Source organism: Zeus faber (genome assembly GCF_960531495.2).
Source record: "Zeus faber genome assembly, chromosome: 19".
NCBI lineage: Eukaryota > Metazoa > Chordata > Actinopteri > Zeiformes > Zeidae > Zeus > Zeus faber.
In genome coordinates, this window is record NC_137206.1 from 20,953,678 (window position 1) to 20,975,114 (window position 21,437).

General features: G+C 43.2%; 3 protein-coding genes across 4 annotated transcripts in view; 2 read left to right on the forward strand and 1 right to left on the reverse strand.

The window, feature by feature from the left end:
* nebl (nebulette) overlaps positions 1-3,295 on the forward strand; it is a gene marked incomplete at its 3' end in the record, with an annotated part of 82,105 nt that extends 78,810 nt beyond the window's left edge. Inside the window, exons 5-7 of the mRNA XM_080020184.1 lie at positions 143-320; positions 2,224-2,345; positions 3,119-3,295. Of these exons, the coding sequence (XP_079876310.1) occupies positions 143-320; positions 2,224-2,345; positions 3,119-3,295 (477 nt within the window). The remainder of the gene's footprint in view (positions 1-142; positions 321-2,223; positions 2,346-3,118) is intronic.
* Positions 3,296-5,276: 1,981 nt separating this feature from the next.
* ssr1 (signal sequence receptor, alpha) lies at positions 5,277-15,362 on the forward strand. Of its 2 annotated transcripts, XM_080020618.1 has the most exons (10): positions 5,277-5,400; positions 6,327-6,460; positions 7,444-7,540; positions 7,684-7,787; positions 8,694-8,852; positions 10,104-10,180; positions 10,392-10,470; positions 10,978-11,071; positions 12,871-12,885; positions 13,593-15,362. In XM_080020618.1, the coding sequence occupies exons 1-10, from the start codon at positions 5,334-5,336 to the stop codon at positions 13,658-13,660; spliced, it is 894 nt and encodes a 297-aa protein (XP_079876744.1). In that variant the 5' UTR covers positions 5,277-5,333; the 3' UTR covers positions 13,661-15,362. The 2 variants fall into 2 exon arrangements, with proteins under 2 accessions (XP_079876744.1, XP_079876745.1); XM_080020619.1 differs by lacking the exon at positions 12,871-12,885.
* Positions 15,363-16,131: 769 nt separating this feature from the next.
* hus1 (HUS1 checkpoint clamp component) lies at positions 16,132-21,336 on the reverse strand. Its single transcript, XM_080019900.1, has 8 exons — positions 21,227-21,336; positions 20,952-21,079; positions 18,759-18,935; positions 18,124-18,231; positions 17,871-17,945; positions 17,616-17,715; positions 17,232-17,366; positions 16,132-16,404 (listed from the first exon to the last, which is right to left on the reverse strand). Exons 1-8 carry the CDS (start codon positions 21,276-21,278, stop codon positions 16,322-16,324), a joined length of 858 nt encoding a protein of 285 aa, XP_079876026.1. The 5' UTR covers positions 21,279-21,336; the 3' UTR covers positions 16,132-16,321.
* Positions 21,337-21,437: the final 101 nt, after the last annotated feature.

Genomic DNA, 21,437 nt, shown 5'->3' on the forward strand with positions numbered 1-21,437 from the left:
ATTATTAATATGTAACTCACATCTAATATTTATGACAGTTTTCACATTCTATTTGTTTTCCAATTGTTTTATCTAACCCAAACTGTAATAAATGTGTGCGCGCGCGCGTGTGTGTGTGTGTGTGTGTGTGTGTGTCCCGCAGGCCAAGTACCACGAGGACTTCGAACGTGCTCGGGGCCGGGGGTCCACGCCGGGCTTGGACGAGCCCAGCATGGAGCGCTACCAGCGAGCCAACCAGATGGTGGTGGAGCCGAGCTACACCAAAGGGATGCACCCTCACATGGGGGAGATGGACCGCAGGCCCGGAGGAATCATCGTAGGTCAGTGTTTTGGTATTCACCTTTATATAATTATCTGGTTTTATTCTTGGGGGTTGTTTTTTTTCTTCACGGTAGTAAAGATGTCTTCCTCAACAGAATCTGTTCTCAGGGAAAATGCACCTCACAACACTACGACAACAGCAAGGCTCGACCTTTTTCGAGTGTCCATAAGAAAATTGATATATCGGCGATAAAAAAAAAACCTTGACACAACCGTTGGACGGCGAAAAAGGTCCACGGTTGAACAATCCTTCTCAAAACAAACTGTCAGAGGGACAGTTAAGAGGAAACCCAAATTATATTTCCCCAAAAGACATTTCTTTAGACCTGGAATTTATCTTGGCAAACACTGCCTATCAAAATGACGTCAAACTTAGTCTATTAATTGTGAAGCGCTTTGAGTGTTGACTGGAAAATGTGAAATAAACACTGTCTAATTCCCATTTTCAGTTTGGTTTTCAGGTTTTCATTTAGGTCTGAATCAAACTCATGTTTGAGCCGTAAATAACCCTTTTTTTCTCCGTACGGACCTGGTTTGGGCGGAACCGGAAGCCTGTGCTTTGTGTTTTCGAACTCCATGCTACAGTTCTTGAATGTCCAATTCCAATTTCTCGGTCTGTGTCGAAATAACTTTTATCCGGCCCAACTTTTTTTTAAATGACCTCTGACCCCTATTCCCTGGTGAAGACCTGGCAGTGTGGAGAACAGACCCAGGGTCCATCTTTGACTTTGACCCTGTGGAGGACAACATTCAGTCCAAGAGCCTCCGCAGGATGTCTGGTATCTATCTGTCTGTCTGTCTATCAATCTGTCTATCTATCTATCTATCTGTCTGTCTGTCTGTCTGTCTGTCTATTCTATCTATTCTCCCATATGGGTTCTAGAATAATCATCATTCTTCATCCTCATCAACCTCATTTGCTTACTGACTTTCCTGCCCTGTATGAACGTGTGTGGTGGTGTGCTGCCCCCTGGTGGCGGTGTGCTGTCAGAGCGGAGCAGCCGCAGACTGAGCAGGCAGCACTCGCAGCAGTCGCTCCACAGTCACACTCAGTCGGTCAGCTCGCTGAACTCTGACCTTTGGGACCGCAGCAGCACCTCCACACCTGGTATATACCGGACAGCCAACACCTACACAAGACACCTGTGATCATAGACACACATTTTGATGCATGCGGTTCTAGACAGAAGCGCGTACATGTGAAAAAGGATTGGAAAAAATATCACCTGTAATCCTGGAGGGCTCATCATTTTATAATACCATATGAATACTTGACAGTCTGTGATATTTCTTTGTTTTTACCAGGTGATATAATTGTTCAGCCGTCCGCCGTTTACACAGATATAACTAACCAATAACTAATTCACCGCTGATTTGATGATGTGACAAATAAATCAAATAACTCTGCAAATATCTCTGCAGGTCTGTCTGTGAGGAGCGCGGTGTGTGTGTGTGTGTGCGTGCGTGTGTGCGTGTGTGTGTGTGTGTGTGTGTGTGTGTGTGTGTGTGTGTGTGATGCACGTTTAACAGTTTGAAATGTGGACATTTCCTCGTTTCCTAACCCTCACAGTGTGGTTCCAGCCGAGAAGCGATTCCAGGTCACCTGACAGTAACAGCCCAACGCCCGCTCATCCATCTCCCACACCTGTAACTCAGGGACAAACTATAGTATATATATATATATTCAGATTTTCCTGTTTGAATTTAAAAAAAAAAATGTAATACATTTTTCCATGCAGATTGACATTCAGTTATGTTTTCAAGCAAGAAAGCTGAAAAGTCAATCCCTCCTTGTTGTTATTATGGTCCACTGGTGTGATGCATGAAATGTGTCCTCCGCTTCCTTATGTTTAAGACCGCTGTCTCATGACTGACCTCTCTCTCTCCCTCTCCCCGTCTCAGCTCCTGTTCTTCCCGGAGCGTATCACCAGGGCGTCCAGCAGCAGGGGTACCACGGCTACATGCATCAGACCAGCATGTCCTCCGTCAGATCCGTCACCTCCCCCCCGCACTCTGCCACCATGGTACCTATCTTCATCAGCACCGTGCGGGGATGTCAGGAGCGTTCCTCAAATATTGCAGTGGGGTGTTGGGTGGAGGGAGGGATATACAGGCACAAACCCCAAACGACACCATTTACCAAAATGTCAGTGTGCTGCATGTGTATCTAAGATCTAAACTAGGGCTGGGTAACCGCCGGGATCTTACTATTTGATTTGATTTTGATACGAAGGGTCAGGATTTTCAATCTACATCGATATATCAACATCTTATATTCAATTTGGAAGTAATATTTTTCTTTTCATCTCACATGCGTTGCAAAAATATTTCCCGTGGCAAATCCGGTCTCACACAGAAGTGAAACAGTTCAATTCATTTCCGACCGCTGTGGCATTTAATCGAAGCAGAAGCGGTCGCATAACTTCCAAACAAAGTATCGAAATGACCATTTTGAAATTGATTCTGAAATTGAAACGGTGGAATTGAACGATATCAGAGTATCAATTCCTTTGAACCGAGACCTCATTTAAACACATACAGTATTCTCGAGGGATGGACGTCAATATCGATTTCCTAAGCATTTTTTTTTTTTTAAGCATGGCGGTTACATTTGATTTAAAGTTGATATTTGTGTTGTATCTGTTTACATGCGAGTCATAGAAATTGTATTTATTGCATATTTGGCTACTTTCCAGTCTTGCTGCTGCATGCTGCCCCTTGCTCCCTTCCTTCCCTCTGAACCTCCACAGCCAAACGATAACTCCCCCATCCCTCCCTTCTCTCCCTCCGCCCCCAGAGAGTGTACCGCGCGCTGTACGACTACGCGGCCCAGGACCACGACGAGGTTTCCTTCCAGGACGGCGACGTCATCGTCAACGCGCAGCCCATCGACGAGGGGTGGATGTACGGCACCGTCCAGAGGACCGGCAAGTCGGGCATGCTGCCGGCAAACTACGTGGAGTGCTACAACTAAGGGGAGGGTGGTGGGGGCGGGATGGGAGTGGGGTGGGTGTCCGAATGCAACGCACTGCCATCCAGTCTGCGTGAGATAGAGAGGCGAGGGAAGCCAGGGAGGGATGGGTCGAGACGGAGAGGGGCGGTGGTGGGAGGTGGGGGTGGATTCGGAGGATTCTCTGTGGTTTTGTTCGCTTTGCGTGCGACCTGCAGCAGCCCCGGGGCCCGGGAGCGGACCGAGGGTCGGGGCGAGAGGGTGGACAGAAGCAGGGAAGGAAGGGCGCGGTGCAGGACAGCCACGGGGGGGACGGGGGACGAGGGGGGACGGGTGGAGCGAGCGGGAGGTGCGTTTTGTGCTGGAGGAGAAGAGCGGAGGGGCTCGGAGGGTCTCTGTCTCCCCTTGTTTAAAACAGTCGCGCGGTCGTATTTATTAATACCGATTTAGAAAGAAAGGAAAGGAAAGAAAGAAAGAAGGAAGGAAAAAGAAAGAAGGAAGGAAAAAGAAAGGAAGGAAGGAAGGAAGGAAGGATGGAAGATTGAAAGGCAGACTCCACGTCACCTCTTGTACTATACCCTGCAGTTAATAGTTGTATACCCTATACTGTATGTGTGGGAAGAATGGACAGACGGACGAACAGATTTTGAAACCTAAACAAATACACTGTGTTGTATTTTTCTCGTGTGAAATAGTTTTACGTGTTTCTTTGTTTAACGCATTCGGTAAGAAGAAGAAAGTGTTCGTATTATACAGTGCTACTCTCCAACTGTTCTGACCGTCACCTCTCCACTAAGTAACTGTTTGTGGGTTGCAATCTAAACAACTTTGTACCAGGTTTCTGCATTTCTGTACATTATACTCTATTTTGATACCCGGGCTGAAGGTCCATGAATTGAGAAGATCTATTTTGGCCTCTTTTCCTAAATACTTTCTGTATCCGGTAAAAAGTGTTTGTGTGTTGTTGTTTTTTTGTGTGTTTTGTTTTGTTTTGTTTTGTTTTGTTTTGTTAAGGGGTCGCTGTTTCGCCATGTGGAAAGTCACTGCATTCCGATCGTATCCGGAGAGAATCGTCTGTTTGATCTGAAATTTCACTCAATTCATATCGGGGGAAGGGAAACTCGTTTTAGTTTTTATATTTCCAATTTATGTAATAATAGATGCATTAGAATCTCGGTAACTAAATATATACATGTTATCTGTGTTTATTTCTGCAGACTGTATGTGGTCAGCTTTTGGCTAAATTAATTTAGAGATGGTTGGGATTTTTGTCTCCAGGTTTTTTGGTTTTTAGTTTGAAAATATATCTTGTGTAAAGATTTTTTTGTGTGTGTGTGTGTGTTTATATTTAGGCACAGGTTATTTAACTTTTATTTACAAATTATGTCTAACTATAATGCAACCACATGATATTTTTTTTTGCCATATTATAGTTGCAGTTTGTCACGTGTAGGGATAATAAAAATCTTTTGAAAAAAAACAAAAAAAAAACGATTCCTCTTATGCTTCCTATTTAATAAGAAGCAAATGAAAACACAAGAAAAGTCCAAATTGGGGACCACGGCGGATTCCGCTCGCCTCGGCGATAAGGACGAATGACCTCATGTTTTGATGTTTCATACATAGTTGTTTATGTTTGGATCACATTTCCTGGGGGATCTTGTTATGGTGAACACACATCAGAATTTGTTTATTGGGCCAAGTACATACAAATCACACCATATATATTATTTACTATAAATGTGATACGCTTGTTTCTATTGGAGGGATGGCGACCCCCTCACGGGAGAAGAGTAAAAGAAGAAGATTACACATTTTCGATCACGTCTTGTGTATTATGGATTTTAACTCAGTGGCACAGTACTTGACTTGGCGGCGGTGACGCGCCCTACGCCGTTCGCCGACCGCCGTCAAAACACCGCGACGGAAGAAGACGAGGCTTCCGGGTGGGGCGGCTCACTTCTGCGCACGCGTGGTGGGGCTCTGGCACGACTCCGGAAGCCACGGCGCGGCGCTCGCTGAGGAGCCCGAAGAGAAGAGCCCCGATTTCAGCCCTACGACGATGGCGTTTCTCCCGAAGCTGCTGCTGCTGCTGCTGCTGGCCTTCCCAGCCGCCCTCCTCATGCGAGGTGAGACTGGGGTGGGGGGGGAAGAACAAGCTTTTATTTTAATTTTATTATTATTATTTGTATTTAATTTTTTTTCCAAACAAACGCCCTTGGTCGCTTAGCAAGCGACGCTAGCTGGATAAGTAGCCGCTGTTGAAAGGAGGGAGGCCGGGTCCGAAGCAGCTGACATGTGCCAGCTGATCCGAACGTTTCGCGCAACATCGCAGCTTCGTGGCATTTTCTTTTGGGGTAACGCTTGCAATAACGCTGCGTAAATAAAGTAACGCACCGCGGCGTTTCAGCTGAGAAGTGTGTGTTTTAAGGGGGGGAGATCGTATCCCACCTGGGTCTTCTGTTAGACTGACGTGTCCCTACTGTATGTTAGCATGTAGCCAGTTAGCGCCCAGTCAGTTAGCCTGTTAGCATGTAGCTACCCACTGACATTACCACCCCGAAGGGCTGGGTGGCCAATTTAAGGATTTATTCTCAAATGAACTAACCTTAACCCTCGTGTTATATTTGGAAAGCTGGTTGTCGAGTGAAACTCAGCACATTTCCAACTGGACTTCTGTGCAGAGGCTTGTTGGAGGAATATCAAATTTAGCTTGTGTTTTTTTTTTTTTTTAATATATATATATATATATATATATATATATATATATATAAAAAAAAAAAACACAAGCTATATATATATATATATATATATATATTAACAAAAAAAATTGCTTCTGTCTTAAATATAGTTTTGTTTAAGTCAAGATTCAAGATTTTGTTTTTGTCACGTCAAGTCATACAAGTACGGTGCAGTCAAATGATAAAAGGTCAACTCCTGCAAGACTGCAAAATGAACTACGGGGAAAAAAAGATAATGAAAATCATGTAGATATGTATAGTCCGAACTACCTAGAAATGCATTTAAGTTTGTCCTCTCCTGCTTCCCTGTTTAGGGCCAGTCGTGGCTGCTCAGGATGCCACTGAGGATGAGGAGGCTGAAGCCGTGGATGAAGATGTGGTGGATGATGTGACTGCTGAGGATGAAGACGATGAGGCCGAAGTAGAAGATGATGAGAATACGGAACTGGTGAGTGAGTGCGTTATGGATCTGTTAATGACACTCTTAGATGTCACTGATATCACACTGATTTAGATATCGGAGCACTCATAAAACACTGATAAGCATGAAGTGGGTCTTGAGTTTGCGCTTGATTTTTGGGGATTGGTTCTCATTCCACCTCTGCAGGAACTAACTGATGTGAAAATTTGCTAATTTGTATGTTTCCATTAACCTGAAAAAACTGCAAAGTTTGTAACCAATATCGGTCTAAAAAGCAACAACCCTCCTGCTCATCTTTGGGAGAGGTTTTGCGATGTAGAACAAACAATTTCCACACTAATAATATCCTGTGTAAAGGATTATATTTCAGTGGCAATGTTTCAAGCAGAATGCTCTTTCTCAGAATTCTAATCATGAACAGAGTTTCCATCTTTGACACCTGGCAACTCAAAGGTGCCTATCAGAAGTCTGAGTGCTCTAAATTTTACTATTGGCAATTCAAATCCTTCATGTATAGCAGTTTTCTGGGCTGTACTTCTTTGTTGATTCGTCGTGTTTTGCATTGTCAACATGGGGGAGGTTTAGAGTCTTGACACACCTTTCTTGTTGTTTCTTTGTTTAAATATTTAAACAGGAGCGTTTAAAAAATAAAATAAAACAAAAAAAAATACGGAAATGTATCAGAAACTGCCTTCAGAGCGGGAATGTTAACACATGCCATGTTACAGACAATTCACCATAGCGGTTAAAAATGCTTAGATGTGTTGCTATTCTTGTGTGTATTTTCCCTCGTTTTCGTTGCAAGGAGCTCTGCTCTGAGCTTGGTTCAGTACGTCTGTAGTTAGTCAGCTGTATGTATTTGTTCGATAAAACAGCTAAGGAACCTGTTGGGGTCTTTGGCATAGATGTGTCCCTTTTGAAAGATACCTGTCATTTTTATATATATATATATAATAAAAACTCTTCTAATATGTTCCTGGAATTTTATTTTTCTTGTATATGGAAATTAGACTGAAGAAAAAGATGAAGAGGAGGAAGAGGCTCTGGCTGGCGAGGTGAAGGCTTCCCCCAACGCTGACACTACCATCCTCTTCGTCAAAGGCGAAGGTAACAGTCTAGGCCCGGAATCAAAGTTAATTCCCAACCGAACATGAGCAAGTCATCATAACCAGCTAAAGACTCCATTATCGTCCAGTTATTGCTCCTCAAACTGTTTTGATCCATCTCCCACACTCCCTGTGCTTCTTCAGACTTCCCTGCCAACAACATTGTCAAGTTTCTGCTGGGCTTCACCAACAAGGGGACAGAAAACTTTGTGGTGGAGTCTCTGGATGCTTCTTTCCGCTACCCACAGGTACATATGTTCTCACCTCTGTCTTTCAACTGTCTCCTTCCACCCACTCCATAGAAATCAGGGCAATAGGCGATCAGATAGCCAGGGGGCAGCGGGTGTAGGAGGCGTCGAGAGAGTTACGTCACAACCGCCACTGAAATGCAGCATCGACGATGTGGATGTTTTATTCTGTTTAGCATTTTTTTAATTATTAAAGAATTTCATTTGGATTAAAGATTTAAAATATGGAGCTTGGAAATAATCGAACCTTTAAGCTTTCTGCAAGCAATACAGTTAGTTACGTGAATAAACATTTATAACAGAGGGTGAACAATTTTTTCAAACATTAAAAAAAACAACAAAAAAAAAACAAAACAATTTAATAACAACGTTTTTTTTTTTTTTTAATTCTACTCTTATCACAGCATTGTGTTCCGTTTAACATTCTTAACTTATCTTTGATATCACAATCCAAATAATATCCCAAGTTGTGGGCCCCGGCTCCTGCGTGTTGCCCCCCCCATCACACACACACTTGCACACGTTCAGCTGTACGTAGTTTAATTTCAGATAATGTTACCGAGATCAAATTTATTTTCCACTTGCTCGATCGTCCAACGGCATGAGGTATTCCCCTTGCCCAAACACAGAGTTTACTTGCCCCGGGCAAGCGTTTATGTCAATCCCTGGAACTTGACACCTCGATTCTAATGTGAATGTCGTTACATTTATGCTTGGAATGCTATGTGATTAGAACAGAAATGGGGTGCTAGTTTTAGCTATATTGCAAAAACAATCCGTGTTTCTGGGCTTATCTTTAAGTTATTGCTATGCTACAATTGGGAAAACATGATCTTGGCATCCCAGTATTTTCAGTGTAAAAGCCCTGCATCTGTTCTGATCTGGTTGTGTTCATGTCTCGGTCAGGATTTCCAGTTCTACATCCAGAACTTCACAGCTCTCCAGCTCGGTACCGTGGTACCGCCCAGCAGACAAGCCAGCTTCGAGTACTCCTTCATCCCCGCTGAGCCCATGGGAGGACGGCCTTTCGGTCTGGTCATCAACCTCAACTACAAGGACAGCAATGTAAGGAGGAGTGGAGGTCTGCGTGTGTCTTGATGTGGACTGTCAGCAAAAGCTGCAAAAAACAAAGTGATGGGCGAAGAGCGAGACTAGTCTAAGGTGTGGGTTTTAGGCTGTTGAGGTGAAAGTATGCAAACAGTGTCTAAATCCTGGGGGGGGGGGGTAAAAATGTCTTGAGATTCAGATTGGCAATGTTTTTTTGATTGAAAGGACAGCGTTGTGGCCTGTTGTTCCATGTGCAGTGAAAATTTGTCGTTGAAGCAAGTACAACACCAGCGTAATGATCTGGAACACTACCCCGTGTCGGTCTCCTGCTATCGCTTGTCCAATTCCTGTTTCTCTCTCGCCATCTTGTGCGTGCGCCGCCTTCTTCTCTGTTGCCATTTTGTCTTTGTCTTGATGACCTTTCCTTGACAAGGCTCCTCAAGGGCTTGATTTCCACATTCTATGCATGAATGTGTTTGTGATAGTGCATTGAAGGTTTGTACAGTAACGGTCAGTGTGTCGTGTAAATTTCTCTTTTTAAAAAACGTTTTGTCAAATCTTGGAAGTTTTTATTATAAAGCAGTACGAAATCCCGAGTCGGGGGGGTGACAGGCAGGGTGACAGGCAGGGTGACAGAGTGTTGGCCGTGATCGCTCCCTCTCCAATGAGGGATGGAGAGACCCTAACACCCTGATCACTCCCTCAGAGGATACACAGAGGATCCAAAATGTGCTTTTCGAGGTTCAATGCACAATCGGAATGATAGATGAAAAGATCCAGGGTTATTTTTTTTATTATTCTTATTTTTGTAAAAAAAAAAAAAAAAAAAAACTTCCAGATCGGGGCTATTTTGGGTCCGGGGCTTTTCATAAAATAGTGCATGGGGATATTTTGATTCAGAGTGCATGGAGAGGAAAGGATATTCACAGTTAGGTCCGTCAATGTGTTTGTGAGAGACAGAAAGAGGGAGCGAGAACGAGGCAAGGAGGGGCTGAGCGAATCAATGCACTGCACGCAGCTCTACAATGAAATAAGATTATACCCATTTTAAATAGAAAATCAATGTGGTGGTCAATGTTGATATTGTGGCGGGCCACCACAAATAAATCAATGTGTGGGAAACCCTGAGGGCGTATCGAAGTGAGTCTATCCGTACCATTTCCCTACTCCTTCTTAGTCACTGCTGTCACTCATATTTTACTTCATTTATTTTTATTTTCCTCTGGCGATATTTCGCAGGTTGTAAAACCCTTTCTCTGTTCACCGTAGGGAAATGTGTTCCAAGACGCAGTGTTTAACCAGACGGTCACCATCACCGAGAGGGAAGATGGCCTGGATGGAGAAACGTGAGTCTTTATTCTCCTCTCTTGCTTAGTTGCTTAGATCTTGCTTGGGCGGGGGCTAGAACATTGTCTTCCGGGCAGAAGCGATAGATATATAGATTTGCGCTATGAGGAAAAATAATTATCAGTTTGATTTGTAAAATAAATGCTGGGTTTCAGGAACATCTACTTAATTATTCATATTAATCTCCTCTTAACGCCTCTCCTCTTCCAGGATCTTCATGTACGTCTTCCTATCGGGTCTCAGCCTCTTGGTCCTCGTAGGCCTCCATCAGCTGCTGGAGTCCAGAAAGGTGCCAAACCAGTTTCTATTGCTCGACTTCAAAAAGTGAAATCTGCTCCTAGAGTGGAGGATGTACTTCTATAAGGGCAGTCATCATAATTCAGAGCTTCTTTGGTGTTTTACAAACTTGTGGAAATGAAGGCATTGCAGTTTTTTGATTTGTGCTTTTATTATTTTCAGTCCAAAAATATCTTAATACACTTTCTACTTGGAAAAAAAAAAAAGGTTATATATTCTATTCCATTCTACCTTTTACACCAATCTTTAAAGTCTGATATTAAAACGGAGGAGATTTCCAGATAAGCAGTTTGTTTTACCTTTTAGTGCTCGGGCTGGCCCTCATGTGGGGCAGTATCAGGGAGGTGAACTTTGACTTGTCTCGGAACAGGATCCCTCTGACTGTACGGAGGCTGAACAGTACCCACTTCAGATAACAAGTCCAGTAGATCAGCACAAGACGAAAACTTTTGCCCGAGTTCCCTGTTTTCATGCAACATTCTTGTGTGTGCACGTACAGAGGAGGCGTCCTGCTCCTAAGGTGGAGATGGGAACGTCCGGCCGCAACGACGTTGACATGAGCTGGATTCCCCAGGAGACGGTCAACCAGATGAGTAAGTGTTCTCACCTTCCCTCATCCCTGCACCCTCAACTGGACCCAACACGTCCTCTGTCCTCTGCCTTCAAGCACGACACCCTTCGGTGGCTGGCCCAGCACCATATTCTGCGCACTGTAGTATGTGTTTGGGCAATATGTGTGTCGCAGAAGGCAAAAAATAAGAAAAGGAGGGTGTCATGGTCTCAGTGTGATGGGGAGGCAAAACAGTAGAGAAGAAGGCCTCTTAAAACAAACAACATTAAACTGTAAAATTTTGGGGGGGGGGTGGGGTGTATTATACGCTCCTCCAGTTCGGAGACCGGCTTGAGGCGGTGCTGGAGTGGCTCTGAGCCGGGCGGGCAGCGTGGGGGTCTCCACTGTGCTCCCCACGGAGCGATCCCCACACTCCAAACAATTTATTTAGGATTCTAATTTGGATACGAAATGATGGGATGATACAAGGTATTCCTGTCTATTAACGTGCCAACGTCCAGAACTTCCAACGCGCGTCGCATTGTAAAGAGGCCACAATTAGCGGGTCATCCGGGGTATCTTGTTTACATCACAGCTGATAAAACCTGTGACTATTGCAGAGTCATTTGACCCAGGACTGAAACGCAGGTTTTTCCCTTTCCCACTGATGACAAATGCCGGATGTTAGCGGGTGTTACCGGGTTTTTGGCGCAGTGGGGAAGGGGGTGGGAGGGGGGCGTAGATGTTGTTTCAAAGGCACCCTCCGCAGTTTCTCATTGTTCGGGTCGGTGTTGTTATGATATGGTGTTGATTACAAAATGACCGGCACCCTGTTTAAAAACAAAACCAAAAAAAACCCTATTGCTTTTCATTGCTCTTTTCGTTGCCAGTGCCATTCACTAGCGAGGGCATGACCTCAGGTCCATTTCAAAAACGTCTTCACTTGACTTTAATTATTTTTTTGCATCACTCTCCTTGCACTTCGTACCTACGACTTGCCAGAGATGAACTGTTTCACTGTGGTACATTTTTGTGGATTGTTTTCATGAAACGCACCGGGAGGCTCATGTGTTGTTAGTTGTGCTCAGTGTTGCCAGGTCATACAACATATTTCCAGTGCAAAGGCTGCTCGAAAAACACAATCTCCTCGAAATGTAATGCCCCCACCCCCCACCCCCCCCCTCCCCATTTGCAAAATTCTGCAGTTTTCCTTTGTGTGGAACAGTGGGTTTGTTTCTAAATGTGGATATGAACTAGTTGCTAATAGTTAAGCCAGCTGCCCTAACCTTTACCTGCTTGCTGCAGTTGTACTTCATTACAATTAATGAAGGACAATGTTGTTGTTTTTTTGTTGTTTTTTTTATATAATAGTTTTATTTTGTAATGCTTTGCATAAAATAGAATAAATACCAAATAATAAAATAATTTTAGTAGTAAATAGTAACAAATTTGTGTTCAGTGCTGATCCAACAATTAAAATGATCAAATTACTATCAATTATTTTACCCGTATCTGCCTTTTCTATTAAATGTTTTAATTGAATAGGTTCTTGGCAGGAAATGAAGATTTTTAAAACAATTGATAAGATTGACGACACCAAAGCACTTAAGGGTTACTGAAGAGGTTCTAAAGGATGTTTTTGTGTGACTGTCTTTCCCCTGGTATCTCAGGTGACCCGTCATTGGGAGCTTTTTAATTGTTCATCCTATCATTCCAAGCCTGTCACACTCTGCTGCTGTTACTCAGTGAGCTTTGGCACTTTTCATTCTCTGCATGGGATCACTCACTTTTCTCTTTGTTCTTCCTCTCCTCCTGCCCGTTCCTGTTCTCTTGCGCCCTCAGTGCAGAGTCGTCGAGGTGAGATTAGTGTGTGTGTGTGTGTGTGTGTGTGTGTGTGTGGGCGCATGTGCGTGCGTGAAACTGAACAACGTTGGGATCAGTTCGGTGAGTTAGTCAAATAAAACTTTGTAAAATGATTTAGTTCAAAATTTCCATAAAGCCTAATCTCTACATATTTCTATCTTTCAAGTCAGACCTAATTGTGCATTCCAAATTAAAAAAAAAGGGGGCCTATTTTGGGTCATCCTTACCAAGCTGCATCGAGGTGGGAAATGCGGACCAACTTCCAACGTTGTTTAAATGGTTTCCGAGGAGATGTTTCAGTTCCATCTTTTACACTGCTTTTGTCTTTAACGACTGAACTAAATATCAGGAAGTGGAAATCATGTTTGGTGACAAGGGAACAATTCAATTACTGTTTTAAAAATGCCTGCGGAGGCTCCGTATTGAAGTAAGTAAAGTAAAATGAAATGATCGGCATCAAAATGCAATCGTCCATAACTTTGGAGATTTTTTTTTTTTTTTTTTGGTGATGTCGGCTTAAAGGGAAACTAAGGTGGTGCCTGTTTCCAGACATTTCCTTTTAAAGACAGGTGCTCGGTGACTACAGGATCCAATAATAAGACGTTGTTTACACAGCTTTACATCTAGATCTACGGCAGGTTAAAGTTTGGGTGTACGTGTATCTCTGCCCTTGTTAAATCTCCTCCTCTGTGCCGCTCCAGACAAGGCCTCTCCCAGACGCTCTCCCCGCAAGAGGAACCAGAAACGATCCGCCGGCTCCGACGAGTGATTGGACGAGCGCCGAGCCCCCGACCGTCCAAACCAAACGCAGCCCGTACCCACCGCGAAGAAACACAAGATGCCCACCGCAGCGAGGCTGGTGCTCAGTTCTCCGCTTAGAAACTGTTGAATACAAACATGGACACACACACACTTTTTTTTTTTTTTTTTAATAATTATACTTTTTTTTTTTTTTTTTGTTTTCCTTACACTGTCACTTGAGGGAGACATCTAAAGAAAGTGTAGACCAACAGTACGGTTGGAAAATAAGAATAGGTGTTTTCTTTTCTTTGTGAGGATTGACAGCATTGGAAAATGGTACATTATACTTTTTTTTTTCCTCTTTTGGGGGGCGGGGGGATAGTTTACTCAGACTGCCTTAGTAAGATATCGGCGACATCATCAATGTGAGACAAACTAGGGTTTATGTTTTGCGAGGTTTCATTCATCCATGATGGGTAATATATGCATTTCTTATGATTTAGAACAGTTTGTCTGCTTGCACTGGTAGTATCTGTTTAGCTCTGAAATGGGGAGTATCTTTTTATTTTTTTTTAGGGCTGCCCATCCCTCAAGCCCTCACCCAGTTCCCCTTCCACCGTTCTGAAGGTCTGTTGTCCAAACTCAACCACCGATACTAGTCAGGCCCTGTCGGATTTACAGAGGGGGCGGGGGCACGGAGCAGCCTGTCCCCCGTCCTCTCAACCCTAAAACTAACCTGAGTGTGGATCCAAAGCGTCTGCAGAATGTCCTTTTTGACTTTAATAGTGTGCAGTAAACAGGACTATAATATCAGTGGCAAAGGATGTAGTTCAACAGCCTTAGACACTTGTTTGTAGCAGACTGTCCTGATAAAACAAGACGTACAGGCAAATGTCAGGGAAGAATTACTGTAAGGGGCTTTTTGGGGGGGGTGGGGGGCGGATTATCTGAAGTGCACTGCAACACCTTGGGAGACATGAATTTAAGATCAGCTCAGTGCTTGCACACGGGGGTTCTCATACTGCTCTCAATGTGCCTGTTTTCTACATTTCTGTTTGTAATTCTAACATTTTCTGAGATCTCTGCACTGTTTCCTGGCATTCCCTCCTGGGAGCCTGTTTGACATGTATTATTATTTTTTTTTTTGTTTTTTTTTTACCCACAAATTTTTGGAAAACGCTGTTTATCTGGCTGAGGCACTGGTGTAAATACTGGATATCAGAAGTGAACGTGGAGCAAAACTACAAGCTAATTTATTCCTTATAGATACAGGGGCTTCAAGGTTTTTTTTTTTTTTTATATATTGTATTTCAATCATTTTACCACTAAGAGGCGCCGTTGTGGATTTTTCCTTCTAGTTTTCTTTTTTTGTTGATGATGCCATCCCGGACGAGTTTGAAGTCTGGACTTTTCAGTTTGGACATTGTGGTTTTCAGTGGCGGCAATGACTGTTCCACAGCTGTTGCCATAGTGATTCAGAGCCAGTTGTAGCCGATGGCGACCAAGAGGCTGCAAACGGAACGTACTGTCCAAACTTGGATACACTGCAGTGGTTTTCTGAAAACCTGAAGTGATGTCACTGTTGGGTTATTCTTACAAACAGTATGATCTCTGTTCGCAGAGAGAACCGAGGAAGCTACTTTTTGCATAAAATTACTTGTTTGTTAAATCAATTTGATTTTCATTTTGCTGTCGAATGTGCAGGAAATAAACATTACCGTTTTGCTGTAGGTTCGCCCTTGGTTTTTTTTCTACCAAACATTTTGTATAGTGGTCACGTTTGAAATTAGTGGAGAACCCAAGAAATCCACCCTTCGCCTCCACCCTTGGTCCGCTGCATTTTAACCCATCATAACTATTTAAGGGGTATTGGCAGAACATCCAACCCGAACATGCATACTCCACACAAAAAGGCTACAGTCAGGTTCTAACAGAGAACCTTCCTGCTGCCATGTAGCAGCGCTAACCACTGTATCACGGGTGCTAATTTGTGAATCAACTCTGAGTAAACTGGCACATGTTCTGAATGGGGTAGTTAAAATAAGGCTCCTGGGAACTTTGTCAAAACTTAAATCTGTTCCCTATCAACAATTTTTATATGCAACTGTTGATGTACAACAGCAGGGCAGTTTGAATGTCTTATCAAATTGAATGGTCTGCAAGATCTTGAAATTTGTGGTATTCAAATGGGTGGCAGTCTGGAGTCAGTGCCAGTTTTCATTATGGGGGTGTGGCCTACAGCTTTAATACACAGAAATGTACTGGTCTATATTTGGCACTACATAGAACCAACTAGTTATCTAGGTCAAATTTCTGGGAATCCATTCACAGAACTGCAGAGCGATGGATGACATGTTACAGAGATAAATATACACTTTAAATATAATGTAGAAAATGTACTTTATATTTACATTATTTACAAAAACACACAAAGCTGTTATGTAGGGGAACAGTCATGTCCAAAGGTTCAATTTACACATCCCATATTTATAGTTTTTACTGAAGGCTAAGACAGGACTGGCACAAAGCCCTACCATCATTTTCTAGAGCTATTTAGAGTTGTGATTGCCAAATCTTAATCTGGCTCAGAGATCCGATGACTCGAACCCAGGAAACCATCCTACATGTGGGGAAAATACCGGAGAGCAATTTGAAAGCGGTTTGACGCGGAGCGACTGTTGTTGAGTTTCTAGGCCACAGCCGGGATGAAATACTGCAGAGACACATCTTCATGCAGCAGAATCAGGTGGATGATCCTCTCATGGACAATATCTGGAGGAAGCAATAAAGACGCTCAGAATGCATGTGAAGATGTACAGCTTCAAAAGGGGGGTGAAAGAGGCATAGACTTACACTCAAATCTAAATGATATGATTCCAGACTACACTTAGAACAGTAAAGCTTTACATGTTTAATCAGCTGCACGGTATCCTGTCAAAGGGACACATGCTTTGTTTTTTTTTTTCCCTTGAGATGAGTTATAATTAACATTCATTTTAGTTTCTGTGCATCAGCATAGTTCATAAAATTTCATTTCGGAACGTGTCTAATCCTATTAAAATGTGATTCAATGCCTTAAACCTGGATTACGCTTCTCCATCGATAAATGTACACGTAAACAGCCGACATGCACACCTCCCAAATCTCAGCAACCCGTACGCCGTCCTGTGCGTCAAAACGCGCTGATTGGTTGAATTTTCCAAACTTCCTGTCAGGAGGCGGGTTTGAAACAGAAAAGAAAATGTAGCAGATAGAAGAGAGCCTTGTGGATTTCTATTTGCATATCCGTATTCTTGGATTCTATAGTATTCAAAAAGATTTTGGAAAGAAATTACTCGGGAGTTCGTCTATGATTTCTGCACACTGGTTTACTAAATGTGACACTGCCCTCCAGTGGACATATGACATCATGCACAAAATCGTACAAGTATAAAAGCATCCACACAAACGTCTGAGCAGTGACCACGTTCGCTAACGTGCAGACGGCGAAGCATGATCCAGCCTTTAGGGAAGCAGGCAACAAGATGCAAACTCCTGTTTCTCAGTTACTTAGCTAACTATAAGAATAAGCGTGATAAATGTAGCTGGAGTGGACGTACTGCACATGGCCTTGTTGGGGTTGACCTGCTGCCCTGTGAGGAACTGCTGCAACTTCTTGACGTCCACCCTGGCCTGGGCCATGGTCTCTAGGTCCCTCCTCTGGGACGGTCCCCCAGCCTGGGAACCATTGTCCGCTGTGGAGAAATGAGGAAGGGAAGGGGTGAGACCAAAAGGAGCGTAAGCAGGAAGGCGTAGAGGGGCGATGCGAGTACAGACGGAGTAATAAAATAATTGACTGCATAACACGGCTGGAAATACAGAGATGAGAACCGGTGGCGCCGGTAGAACACTACCGGTGCACTGGCCGGCTCCACATTTTGAGTGTGACAAGACTCGGGAAAACAACCTTGTGTGCTTAGCCTCCATAATCGCATCGTTCTTACCCCAGGGAGGGTTACCGAGGTCTCTGAAGTGCGTGGTGACGGAGACCAGGTCCGTCTCTATCTTCAGGTTCATCTCACCGTTCATGTTGGCCTCCATCACCTGAAACACACAGTTAAAGAACCACAACAAATCCACAGAATACAGTTATTTACAATACAATTATTTTGTCAATATTTCAATCAATGGCTCATTCCCAACAGCTAAAATGATTGACATTACCGACACAGAAATACGTTTAGGAAGGCATTACATACCAGGAAGTTGGAGAGGTTCTTCATTCTGTCCACAACATTCTTCATGGTCTTCAGTGGAGGGAGGTAAATACTGACCTGCAAAGAGAAATAAGAATAAAATGTCTACTGCACAGCATCAGGTTTGCGTATTAACAATTTGATTTATTATGAGATCTGTTTCTTTTCTAAAAAGCAACCCGGCGATGAAATGGTGTCATATTCAACCTTTCATTCAGGGTGATGGTGTGGTTAGGAGCAGAGCAGTGTCTCTTACATCAAAGTCAGGCATGTTGGGCTCTTTGAAGTCATGCCACAGTCTTCTGGGGATGACGTCCACTGGGATGTCATGAGTGACAACTCGGCTGGAGCTGGAGATGGTGGGCTGGAGGAGAACAAGAACAGGAGAGCACAAACCAAAAAGCATGATTGAGGAACAGAAATATAATAAATTCATATTAAAATATGCAAACAGCAGCGAAACACTTCCAGCATGTCAGTATACAAGTCGTATATACTTATGGCAAATTGAATATTATAGATAAATTGATAACACTGTTTAATTGTATTGCTGCTTTGAATCTTACATGAAAACTTTTACTCTTATCAACTCTAGAGGACATTGAGGTCAATTAATTCAATATTGTTGGAAGAGAAGCCCTTTTTCATTATAAATCTGTCAAAAAAATGCAGTTTTCATTACTTATCATGATTAAGGACTCTATTAACCTTTATTATTGAACACTGAAAACAATTGGTACAACTCCTTAAACAGAAGAGATCCCCTGCCAGCCAACATAACTCGGCCTACTTCTCTGCCCTATTGTATTCATGCATTTAAAGTACAGTCTCGGTGCATGCCGACAGGAGACAGATGGGTCAGGCTGAGCTGGGCGGTGCCCACTGTCTCACCAGTTCAGCAGCGATGGTGAGGCAGGGGCAGTGCTTCCTCGTCAGTTTGATCTTCACGGCCTTGGCGTTCTGAGCCGTCCTCAGGGCCCTCGAGAGGTTGTCTGGTGCCAGCTCCAGACAAATCTCATTATCCTCTGCTGACACGCCCTCCAACTGGAATTCATCAAAGAAGTTGGCCTGGAGGGCGACAGGGAGAGACAGTTCACACCTTTCTGAATATATTTTATTTATTATTATTTTTTTAATATTCTTCACTTTTTGTGTTCTTCTTGCTTTGGCAATGCATAGGTATGTTTCCCATTCCAATAAAACCATTTGAAATTGAGAGAAATTTGAAGAAAGGTTTAGATTCAAACTAGAACAGCAGTTACCTACAATTTCCTATAATTTCTTTGGGGACATAAATCTATGATTTACCATCTTGGGAAATTCATTCAAAGAGTTGGAGGCAATGAGGCATCCGCCCCGTCAGCCACCTCCTCGCGGTAGGCCTTCTCATCGCTGTCGGTGATCAGGCCCACAACAACGGTGTCGTCAGCAAACTTGATGATGGTGTTGGAGCTGGACCTGGCCACACAGTCATGTGTGTACAGGGAGTACAGTAGGGGGCTGAGGAGGCAGCCCTGGGGGGATCCTGTGTTCAGACCTGGGGCCGGGCTTAGAGAAAGTCCAGGATCCAGGCACACAGCGGAGTATTCAGTCTGAGCTCCTTCAGCTCCACCAGCCAGTCTGGTGGGGACTATGGTATTGAAAGCTGAACTATAAGCGATGAACAGCAATCTCTCATAGGCCCCCTTCCGGCCTACCAGGGGCGTGAGCGTGGTGTGCAGTACCTGGAAAACTGCGTCATCCGTGGATCTGTTCTGCTGGTACGCGAACTGCAACGGGTCTAAGGTGCGGGGGAGGGAGGCACAGATACACTCCTTAATCAGCCTCTCGAAACACTTCATGACCACTGAGGTGAGGGCCACCGGACGGTAGTCATTCAAGCAGGCAGGAGAGGCGATCTTCGGGACAGGAACGACGGTGGACCTAGCTGGTTAGCACAGGTCTTCAGTACTCACCCAGATATGCCATCTGGGCCCGCAGCTTTCCTGGTGTTCACACGCATCAGAGCCCTCATGACGTCATGCTCAGACACTGAGAGTGCGCGCTCATCCCCAGCGGTGTAGCTCCAATTAGCTGGCGAGCTAGCGGTGCCGTTGCCAGACTCAAACCGCGCATAACCAAACCAAGGTTAAACACAGATTTATTAACGGCCCCTTATTGCTAGGATTAATACTAATGTGTATATATATATATATATATATATATATATATATATATATATATATATATATATATACACACATTAGTATATCCACCTATCTTTCTCTCAGTCTCTCATTCTTTAATTCAATTCAGTTAATTTCAATTCAAAGGACTTTATTGGCACGGTAAGTCTACGCTTATGTTGCCAAAGCAAATGGAGAACAAATGGTGGAAAAATAAAACCTCAATGAAAAAGAAAAATGTAAAAGTTGCAGTACAAAAATATACAAATAAGTTAAGATAATCAAAAATAAAGATAGAACATAAGCACTGCTGCTAAATTCTCACACACACACACAAAGAATTAAAGCAGAAATAAAAATATATATATATATAAATCACGACATTAAAGATCTATCCATCCATAGGTATCACACTAGACCAGGGGGTCCGTGAAACATTTTTGGAGAAAGAAAAGGTTCTAAAATTGTTGTTTTTTTGTGTGTGTGTGTCCTTTGAAGGGGCACATATTAGTTTTTAGAAATGTATTTTTATGCAATATTCACATAATATAATTATCTCCTTTCGGACAAACAACTTTGGTACATTTCTCTTGATTTGTGTTTAATATTTTGTATACTTGTAAATTTAAGTTATTTAAATTATTAATTGAATACATTGTTTTACGTTCTGTGATTTGAAATGGTGCAATACAAAAGTAATAATACATTTGCCTTGATTTGTGTTTGTTTTTGTGAGAAATAAGCCTAATATGAAATGATTATTGGGCCATATGTGAGGGGGTCCTCGGTTTCGTTTCTCTCATATGAGGGGTTGGTTCCTTCCCGGAAAAAGGTTTGACAACCCCTGCTCTAGACCACGGAACCCAAATAGAAAACTATATTTCCTATGGAGTCACTTGACCAGACTTTACTCTCGTACCTGGGACAGTTCACACCACATGCTGACTCCTCCGCTGGCCACTTTACCAGACAGAACGAAGAACAGGTTGTCTGGAGTGAGCCGCAGGACGCACGTCTTGGTCAGCTTAGAGATGGTGGTCACGACCCCTGGTGAAGAGATGAAAACGATCACATTATTTTTGATCGTTTATGATGTTTGTTTACGTCAGATAGCATTCAATACATCTATCAAGCTAGTAGCTTTTTTGTTGTTTTCCTCATAAATGTATAATTATATCCACGTGTGTTACTTACGGGTAAAGTGGTTGAGACAGCCGATATCTATCATTTTGGAACGAAACTTCATCTTGAGTTCACAGGTTAAATGTAATTGGCGTAAACAAAAAAATAATGGAAAAGTTCGACGGATTACACTGGCGGGTTATTTTTTGAAGCGCACCACTTCCGGTCCGGTGGTATAAAACGGCCGACGGAAACTGCGATCACATCCGTTCCGAAGTCAAGT